General features: G+C 44.0%; 1 protein-coding gene across 5 annotated transcripts; it reads right to left on the reverse strand.

The window, feature by feature from the left end:
- Positions 1 to 3057: 3057 nt before the first annotated feature.
- On the reverse strand, positions 3058 to 10159 carry LOC136550701 (sulfate transporter 1.2-like). Of its 5 annotated transcripts, none has more exons than XM_066542312.1 (14): positions 10011 to 10159; positions 7422 to 7784; positions 6872 to 6920; positions 6573 to 6780; positions 6309 to 6483; positions 6139 to 6204; positions 5931 to 6044; positions 5711 to 5827; positions 5459 to 5585; positions 5096 to 5382; positions 4812 to 5002; positions 4065 to 4150; positions 3900 to 3976; positions 3058 to 3774 (listed from the first exon to the last, which is right to left on the reverse strand). In XM_066542312.1, exons 2-14 carry the CDS (start codon positions 7755 to 7757, stop codon positions 3631 to 3633), a joined length of 1977 nt encoding a protein of 658 aa, XP_066398409.1. In that variant the 5' UTR covers positions 7758 to 7784; positions 10011 to 10159; the 3' UTR covers positions 3058 to 3630. The 5 variants fall into 5 exon arrangements, with proteins under 5 accessions (XP_066398409.1, XP_066398403.1, XP_066398419.1 ...); XM_066542306.1 differs by having other exon boundaries at positions 7422 to 7800; positions 10011 to 10153; XM_066542322.1 differs by lacking the exon at positions 10011 to 10159 and adding an exon at positions 8368 to 9923 and having other exon boundaries at positions 7422 to 7800.
- Between the last annotated feature and the right edge of the window lie 410 nt (positions 10160 to 10569).

A 10569-nucleotide genomic window follows, 5' to 3' on the forward strand; every position in this document is an offset into this window, starting at 1 on the left:
CTCCGTTTACCCAGTTAGCTATCTCGAGAAAGCTAAGATTAGTTCAGTATAAGATCAGCCATTAGTAGGGATGAAAACGGATCGGATACGGACGGATATCACCGATATTACATTTGTTTTCATATTTCTGTCCGGATTCCGATTCGAATACGGATAGTGTCAACTATGTTGGATAGGATACGATTGGATATCGACATCATAAATATGCGATTTGAGTATTCGGATACGGATACGGTATCGGATGTTGGATATCCGGACTTGGATACGGACAGATCTCAACCCCTCTAAACGGATTCGGTTTCGAATACGGTCGGAAAATATCCGTACCGTTTTCATCCCTAGCCATTAGGTAAACTATAATCTTTTTTTTCATGACCGTGTCTAAGTGCATTTTCCATATTAAGAGGAAAAGAGCGTTATAACACACATGGACTTAGTAAGCCAAGGCTTACCAAGACCAACACGATCCCTGCAAAACTAGTCTCACAGGGATCAAACAAAGTTTACAATTAAGCAATTACATACAAACAATTCGGGACCGAACGACTATCAACCACTCTAAGAGAACCAGCGAACATAATAACACAACTAGCTGCAAAAAATGGAGGCACCATAATCATTCATGAAAACAAAACCAACCTAGGAGGAATTGGCACTATAATCCTTCATTCACTTTGGTATCTCAAAGCACCAGTATTCAGTAGTATTCACAGATTCACAATTGCTGAAAATGCCATATTATTAATAAGTTCTGGTAGCACTTAACTAAGAAAAACAACGATTGGAATGATCAATGTGGTTTATCAAAACACCTTGACACCTTGCTGATATCTGAAAATAAGTTGAAAGACAGAGCTAGGTACCTTTGTTTAGATATAACCGATGATCAAGCATGGAACATGGTGAATATTCGAGAAAGAAAAATCAAGTCAGATTCACAGTTTCAGAGCCTTTTATATACTCCAGAATGCAGAGCACTAGTAGTGCCTGCTGAGCCACAGTAATTTCAATGAGGGTGTTTTATGTCACGTGGATGGCTGAAAAGTCCTGCTTCAACACATTAATCATTAACAGTGCCTTCCTGTCCTCACCAATAATGCAAAGTCCTTGATTATCTCATACTGTATCCTACGGTTCAGTGAAACATACCAATATCCCCATTTCATCTTGATACCATAAACAAATGCAGATTCAACTATACCGTTCTCGATCATTTGCTGAGGCATTGCATGTAAATGTATTAATGAGCAGGCCATCTCTTGCCATCCTGTGGAACAGTCCAACACCAACCTAGAGCATCCCCGAAACACAAATTCGGAACAAACAAGAAGTGCATGTTGTATATATTTGCTCAGAAGCCAGGAATCCCGTAGTGCAGCCATTGTGACAGAGTACAGACTGGCAGTACATCCGTATATGGATACACTTCTGTCAGATCAATGTGACCTTTCATCTGTATAATTAAATCTTCCAATGCCTCAACCTCCCACTTACGGCATAATCCATTGATTAGAACCGAGCACATTGCTATTGGGCTCATAAACAACCCCATCCCCTACCATTAACCATTAATCCATGATTCAACAGGATACCGCAGATGCTGAATCCAAGTCACTGTATAGATGAATGCGCTGGGTGTCACTCAATTGAAAACCTTCTTCATGATTGGCTCAACATATCCGCATCCTTGTACGATGCACTGACCACTGACAGCCGGCATTGTAGAATGTAGATAACTGAAATTTTGGCCGGACACCATCGCCCAGCATCTGATCGCACCAGTCCATGGCAGAGTTGAGTGCTGGCCACTCGAAGCCTTGCCCAGATGTATCAACATCGAGGTACACGCAGAAACACCAATCTCTAGTTCTCATTGGCTGAGCACATGCATGGAATTCACCTTATTCGTGGTTGCACCTTACCCAGCTTGCTATCGCAGGACTTGATCAAGTGGATTTCAGGTGCGTCCTGCGGTGGCGTAGGTGTGGGACGCTCGAGACGGCGCGTGCAGGAGCGCGGCGGACATGCCACGCAGGTGTTCGTGGGAATGCCTCCACGAGACGAAGCGAAGGAATCCGGAGGCGCGGTCCGCGTGCCGGTAGGGACACTCCAAGGGAGGCGGGCTGCAAGGGCTTGAAGCGGCCAGCAATGGTGACGCACCGCCGCACCTGCTGCGCTAGTTTCCGGCTCACGCTGTTATCCTGGAGGCGATCGGGGCGGTTTCCGGCTGTAGCTGCGACTATTCCGTGGATTTTTTTGGGCTTGTGGTGGCTATCGCGAGAGGCGGAGCGGCGGAGCCGCGGAGGTGAGGTGAGGGGGATGGATTCTGTGTTAGGCGCGAGGTGCCCGGTGGGGATTGCGTACGAGGCGCCCGACGGCGGCGGGTGCGGGTGGGACGAAGACGAAAAGTGATCATTGCGCCCAAATTCCGGCTGGACCAAGCCCAGAAGGCCACGGCCCGCGCGGCTAACCTAAACCCTCTGGGCTATGTCGACTATCCGCGTCGGCCCACACGTCGGGCCGCCATGGCCAAATCATTGGCGGCCGCCCGCCGGCTGGGCGCCTTGGCGAGACGAGACCGCGAGAGCCGAGAATGCGGGCCTACGGTTCCCGTCGGCGGGCGAGCAACCGCGCGGCTTTGGTTGGGCACTCGCTGGGTTCCTGCCTTTTGCTTTGTCCGAGCTTTGGTCGCAACACTTTGTAAACATGTAATATCTCGGCTGTATCCAGTAGTGTAGGTCCCCTGCTGGTTGGAGGTTGCCTCTCTCGCGGGGTTGTTAAACTCTTTTCTTCTTAATGAAACACGGGTATAAACCCGCTCGCGAAAAAAAAGCAACCGCGCGGTTTCCTCCTGCCCTACACTGGCGGCCGGCTGTGGCGACTGGCGGTCAGCATCTCGGCCAGGCTAGGTGGTTCCTGTCGGTCAGGTGAGCCTCGTGTCTCTCTGCTTCATTACAAGTTAACTCGGGCCCGAAGTATCTTACACATGCATGCCCATGCCCAGTAGGAACGAAGAAAACAAAGAAGAATGCCCCTCTTCAACAAATTCCTCACACTTCACAATCACGTTTTTGCACCCCTTCTTTTTTGGTCAGGGAACACTTACGAATGCATCAGCATCACAGAATATACATATATAGGCCAAATGTAAAACCTTATCTTTCATAAAAAAATGTAAAACCTTATCATAAAACCTGAAATTACAAGGAAAGGGGCTAATTACTGTAAGATACAGACACCTGAAATCCCAAACAGGTAACTCTTCTTTCACGATCAGTGATGATATGTTAATCATCATCAGGCATCCATATCTTCTGATCCATCAAACCTTTGATCTCCATCACCTAAGTGCTTGCCAACGCGGAACAGACCACAACCTCAAGGACTGACATAGACGCCCAACTACAACTAGGCCACCATCTGCTTTCTATCCCACCACATTTCGCAAACGTGATGCACTCCAACTCCGGAGCATCTTCTTTATTTACTACCATTCTGCAAACCATGTTATTTACTCCCGTTCTGTTCTGCTTCTGCTCTATAAATCCACACTGTCCAGTGTCCACTGGACTTTGCCAAAGAATAGATAGACTTCTCCTTACTCATACTGTACGTGACTATGAAACTCCTTCAGACATTATCCGCCACCTTGGGGGCAAATTTCTTCACGGCGTCGCCGACTGTGAGGAATATCTTGTCTTCACCAATCATGTCCGTGAATTTAGCTGAGCGGAGCTTCTGGATCACCGCTGGCCCAGGATTGGCAAGAACCAGCTGTAAGTAAAAGGAACGGATTTTGATCTTAGTGAGGGGTCCTTCAGTGACAATTTTTATGTTAGCAGTATCACTACCAGACTGCTAGTAGTTGTAAATGCTTGTTATGAGATCTGGCGTCTTACCTGAATTTTGCGTTTTTCAAGAACTTTCAACAACTCCTCCAAAGCGTGGATTCCGCTTGTGTCGATATCAATTACAGCTGTTGAGAGTCGGAACAATGTCTTCAATCACTATATGGAACTTAAGTAAAAAGATAGCATATAGTCAGATATGTTCTTGTGACTTACGAGACAGATCAACAATTAGAAACTCAGTTTTTGGCAACTTCTGGTCCTGTTGTTGCTCCTCCTCATCTCTTAGCCACCTCAGGATTCTGAAAATTAGATTCTAATTAAGCACTGCTTTCCTCTTTAGCTGATTTTAAATTGTAACATTCTCTATTAGAATACTGAACATGACTCAATAATGCATCTAATGCAATCTCATGCCACTAGAATACTAATCACATATCGTATTTGCACATGTAGCCAATCTTAGAAGAGCATCTGATGTAGCCTTGCACTTTCAAGGAACTATTGACTTTCTTTTTCTGATCAGATAAAAGACTTTGCTGATCAGATAAAAGACTTTGCATTGAGGTTACCCTCCAAACTATGGATGAGTCAATTCGAATAGATATAAAAAGAATGCTAGTTATCACATCCATCAAATTATATATCAAAATTTCAAAGTATGATTCACAGATCCATAAAACACTTAGCTACATCTGCCCTGCAGGCCAAATCCTAATCTGCAGTATAGATATATAAAAGGTTTATGTGAAATATTCTTCTAAGCACTAGCATCTTATGCTTTCTTTTTAATGCTTGTACATTCTGCTTGAACTATTAAAGTATAGCATGGTTCACCTCTTTTTTGTCAAAAAAGTCTGTATCCATGGTAATAACAAAAAGAAAGCCAAATATGCTACTATGAAACCCTATAGTAGTAATCATTCCTGTGGCAGAAGCTCATGGTGAATACAAGCATTTTACCTCTCTTTAACATAGTTGGAGTTTGTGAAGTATATAGCTGAGTCCACTCTAACAATTAGCACCCCTGGAACCTTGGTAGCATCAGGATATTGTTCTACATTCCTGTATATAGTTGTTCGTGGAAGGTTTCCAAGTAAAACTGTTCTTGGCCGTGTTACTTGGAGAAGAATTTTAGCAAGAGATATCGAAACCTATTCACAAAAGGTTTTACAGTCATCAGCTCTTTGTCTACTATATAAGAACTCAATTGTTGGTAGCATAAACGAAATAGTTGTGATTCACACCGCAATGAGCAAGCCATACTCCACTGATGAAAATATGACTCCAAAGAATGCTCCCATGCATGCTAGAAAGTCCAGTTTGTCAACTTTCCAGATAAGGTAAGCCGACTCATAGTCAATTAAACCAAGCACTGCTGATATGATGATTGAGGAAAGGATGGCATTTGGAGTGTACTTGAACAATGGGGTGATCAACAGCAATGTAAGCATTACGACAGTTGACATAACAACATTTGACACTGCTGTTTTGCAGCCAGCCATGTAATTAACTGCTGACCGTGAGAAAGAACCTACAATGAATGACTTCTATCAGAATAATTGTTACTTGTGGCTATGAATTGTTTTTTTTCCTGAATTAATTGTTACCTGTGGCTATGTAGCAAGAAGTCAATGAACCAACAATGTTCATGGTTCCTAGAGCCACCATTTCTTTATTCCCATCTATCTGGTAATCCTTGAGGGCAGCAAATGTTCTTCCAATTGCAATTGCTTCCTGATAAGTTTGCATCAGTTGATTAATTAGCACATTTTTTTGTCGTAGAAAAATTTTCCACGTTATCATAATTTTGAACATCAAAGCTTAAGAAGTCTGTTTCCTTATCAAAGGGTTTGTCTCACCGTTAGGCCTATCATTCCAGCTACTACCCCAATTCTGAATCCTGTTGCCAAGTATGGGCCAGTGAAGTATATGAGACTAGATGAAGGTGGGTTGATGCCTTTCCTTATGTTCTTGACCTGCAGTTATGCAGTGATGATCTTTATTGTTAGCTTCAACTAATAAGACGCACTTGCATATTTTTACGATGGCTAACATCAAGAACAGTCAAGTATGACTTACAATTGCAACACCATGCTTATCTGCATGAGTGATGTACACAAAAAATGTGGATATGATCACCGAAGTGAGAGGTGCGATTGCAGACACCCAGAAGAGCTTTTTATTCTTTTTTCCCTGAATTATTCAAAGAAATGGCGTGATCAAATATAGTCAAAAGAAAACCAAGAAGAGTTCTTGCCATTTTGGAGCATGTAATGTATTGTCTTACAATGTACTTGGCAACCAGAAGGAATGCCAGGAAGGACGCTCCTATCAGTATTGTCTGCCAATTCCACTGCAATAAATAGCACACACATATATTGCGTCAAACACTCGAAGTCTCAACGATCGTGGTTTTCATCAGGCAGGTAAAAAGATCCACATGGTTCAGTGTCTTACCCCATGGTGAACATTTCCCCAAACTGATTTCATGACAGATACAATATCAGATTTCTTGGTGAAGTTTGCAATTCCAAGGAATCCTTTCAGCTGCTGAAGAGCAATGGTGATGGCAGCACCGGCCATGAATCCGACAATGGCAGCATGAGACAAGAACTCTATGATAAACCCTAGCCTGTGGCAGAGTTGAGTTTTAGACTAGATGAGATGCTCATGCCAAAGCAGCTACGAACTGACAGGTTAACAATCACTAGGGCCGCTCACCTGAAGAATCCGAGCGCTGCCTGAGTGACCCCTGCGAAAAAGGTCGCAGTGAACGCTAGCCGCCTGTACTCAAGCGGGTGTGTCTTGGGGTCAATCTCATTCTGAAGGAGAGTACCGAGCAACAGCGACACCACGGCCACTGGACCGATGGCTATATCCCTGGAGCTGCCCATCACCGCGTATATCAGAGGCGGCACGAAGCTAGTGTCTGTAAAAATGGCGACCATATCTCTGATCAGCATAGTTGAAAGTGATCTCAATTAAAACGAAGAGATGCATATGTGAATGAGTGCACTTACATAATCCAACCTCTGCTGGCAAGTTAGCAAGCTTAGAATAACCGATGTCCTGTGGTTGAACGCACGGTTTTGTTAGGCCACAGATTGTTTTTTTTAAGTAATAGCAGGAGCTCTGCCTTTTAATTAAGAATAATAGAATTGGCCTAGTTTATAAGGGAAACCAGGCCTGAAAACCTTACATACAACAACAACAACAACAAAGCCTTTAAGTCCCAAACAAGTCGATTAAAACACAGAAAATACCCACAACACCAGAACATCATAGCCCTGACGACTAACACACAGAGGTAACACAAATGCCAACGACGCCCACCGCGTGTCCTCAGTGCCGAACTGACCACAAGCAGCAAAAAGTAGCTTCGGCTTCCCATGGTGAACAACAGCCAAACGCTTTGACCTCCTCCCATCATTCGATATCTTCGACAAGATCATGTACCGAGTCTCACCTTGCGCCGTCATTTAGTGCCCTCTATTAGGCCACAGATTGTATCCGATAGCGTCAGTGCATGAACCGTGCTGCTGCTGACACGAGGTATATAAGTCAACTGACCTGGGGTATGCAGAGGCTGGCAATGGTGAGCCCGGCGATGAAGTCACCCTTGAACTTGCCGAGGGAGTAGTGTCTGCTCCAGTCAAGCACCGGGAAGATGTGCTGCAGGCCGAGCCAGATCTTTTTGGACTTGGGCTGGTCTTTGTACTGCCGCAGTGGGTCGTCAGCGAAGAACGTCTCCTTCACCGCGTCAGAGAACTCGGTGAAGAAGTTCTTCTTCGGCGGGACGCCGACCTTATACCCATGCCCGTGCTCCATGCGGAGGTGTGATGACGTCCGGCTAGCAACGTCGGCGCCGTGATCGTCTTCTCCCCCATCAGACACCGTTCGCGGCATCTGCGGTGCTCCCAGTGGGATGGACGGCTGGTTTCAGGAATATCTATGATGAGAAGTAGGAAATCACAAAAGGAATCACATTGGCAGCATGTTAACACAAGAAGATATCGTCAATACACTGGGCAGTACATGGAATACAAGCTATATGTTCATCAATTCTTCAAGTTTCAGATGGAAAAAATCCAATACTTTCACGAAAGAACAGACAACATCAGCTGCATGCATATGCAGTGGCGGATCGAAAGGGGGGGCTGGGGGGGCTCCAGCCCCCCCTAATGTCTTGATTTCAAGCCTAATTACTGTAGCAAAAGCTTGATTTCACCATTAAATCTTCATGCAAATCAACATCTCCATTGTTTTAGCCCCCCCTTATCCCGCATCGTGCATCCGCCAGCATATGCATGGTGCACCTAACGAAAGCCAGATCTGAAAATGAGATGATCAGATGAAGGAACACACGCATGGACGTACGATACTAAAACAAGCACTCTGGTCTCAGCAAATAACTGATGAGTTGTTTCTTAGGAAGCCAACTTTTGATTGTTACTCCATCATGGTGTATAAAGTGTAAACATATATGCAGCTAAGGATTGTCAGAGACAAAACCTACACAGCGATGCGACGATGCCTGTTAGCAGAAGCACTTGTGAAGAAGGCCTATTTCGCTGCGTCGTGATGAAGCTAGGGACTGCCCATTATATATACGCATATGCAGATGCAAGAAGGCTCTCCAGCCAGAGATCAAGGTCATACTTTATCGAGTAAGTTGCTAGTAGAACAGTAGCATGATTTTGTACTACTAGCAAGTTTATACTTTATCGAGTAGAAGAACAGTAGCATGAAAACTAACTGAGCTATGAACAATTTCCATTTATGATGGCATGTTCCTTATTTTCCAGTGGGAAACCGGAGAGCCTACAATCTTCAGCTTTTCTGTAGTAGCATACTACTAGCATACGTGTAGAAAGTGGCTGTTTCAAGTTTTTTTTTTGAAGGTCGCTGTTTCAAGTTTTCATGCATGAATGAAAGGTACATTTTCACTATAAAATTGTTCAAGAGAACAAAAGACATTCATGATGTCAAATCAAATCCCTTTCAAGCTAACAACCACATCTCACAAAGAAGCATCAAATTCAACTCTTTTTTAAAGGAAGTCAATTTACGTAGATGTTCGATCCATAATTTTACACAGCTGAAAACCTATCATCAACCATCTAAAGACCGACATCACAGTACACCTAAGCAATGCTCAATAATGCGGTTGTTAGATCGAGTTGCAACCATCATCTGTAGATGTATCAGAATTTCAAGTTCAAGCTCGACAAATAGTCATCACAGAAAAGAAAAACGATATACTATATATATTGGCTTCGAAATTCCTAGCCATGAATGAATCATGGGCTGTCAATTTCCGTATCAACATGCCCCAAGATCTCTAAGTCACGCGTCAAAAAAGTTGGCCGAGTTCTCTAGTTCTTCAGTCAGATCCACACATGCATATGTGATGAGGCAACAAGGTGGAATGTTCTAAAGCGCAGGCGCACCGCATTCGTGCCTAACAGATTCCAGGCACTCTTGATGGCTCTCATCACTCGCTTAGGAAAGCACACTAGCAAGCTCAGGCTGGCCAATGAGCCAGTGCCTTGCATTGTACTGTACTATTCAGTACAGATCAGGGCATATAACCTAGAATGTTTGGTCACCTGCTCTGTCAGGATCAAATTTCACACTCAACGAACGCGTCACTTACCCTATTCTTTCCTCCAGAATACGTCAGAAATCATTATTTTGTTAATACAACGTCGACCTCTGCCTTTAGAAGTCAGGCTGTCAGAGGATATGTGCAACTAAAAATGGCAACCTCTGAATTTCAGTGAGCTAAACCTTTTGAGAAAAGTTCAGTCTGTAAAACTCATCGAAAGAACAAAGCATAAACTATTCTTATATTGGTAGTTTCTCTGAACAAGCGACCAACACCTCCTTTATGGGTGATTGCATCTAGCCCAGTCGATCTGATCGAGCCAAATGACCGGCTAAATGATCACCAAGCAGTAATACAATAACCCTATCGCACAAAGAGGATTAGTTCTGATTAGAACTCGGAAAGCAGCTTCATTTAACGCAAAGAACCAATCATCTAAGTCCAAGGCAGGAACTCAAAGTTTACGACTACGCTATCCAAAAAAAAAAATTCTGCTCCCGGTAAAACAAAAGAAAAGCGACTGTAAAAGAACAGAGATCTCTCTTTCTTACTGCAATACTCAGCGGCACTTGGTGTTGGTGGTCTGGTCAACCTCGAGAACTTTTCCTCCTTGCCTTTGCCCTTTGGAGTTCCCGGGCCCCGATACTGCTATTATCTTTCAGATTGGATGGCAGAGGATTGTTTGGAATGTGGACGCAATTGTGGCCTTGTGGGTCAGGGGCGCAGCTCGGACTCAGGCAACGAAAGTTCCGCCGTTTTTTTTTATTAAAGAGGAATGGCAAGGAGGACAAGTGCAGAGCCGGATGAAAGATAAGGTCAAATCTGTCCAGGTTCAATGAATCCACGTATAGGGAGCGGCAACGGCCTAAACAAAAGTGTATCTATTGGCCAAGTTGACTTTGCTGGAATTTAAACAGGAGTTTGTACTTATATTAGGAAGATTTCCAGGGACTCTCTATTCTACCTGATTGTTAGGAATGAAGATTTTTTTTAGAATTACACAGGACAACTCAACGCCACAATACGCATGCAGACTCATCTTATAAACACACGTACGTAAACCCTACCCCCATGAGCACCACCGAATGATTGAGCCGACAAATCTTGAGA

Source organism: Miscanthus floridulus, chromosome 1 (genome assembly GCF_019320115.1).
Source record: "Miscanthus floridulus cultivar M001 chromosome 1, ASM1932011v1, whole genome shotgun sequence".
NCBI lineage: Eukaryota > Viridiplantae > Streptophyta > Magnoliopsida > Poales > Poaceae > Miscanthus > Miscanthus floridulus.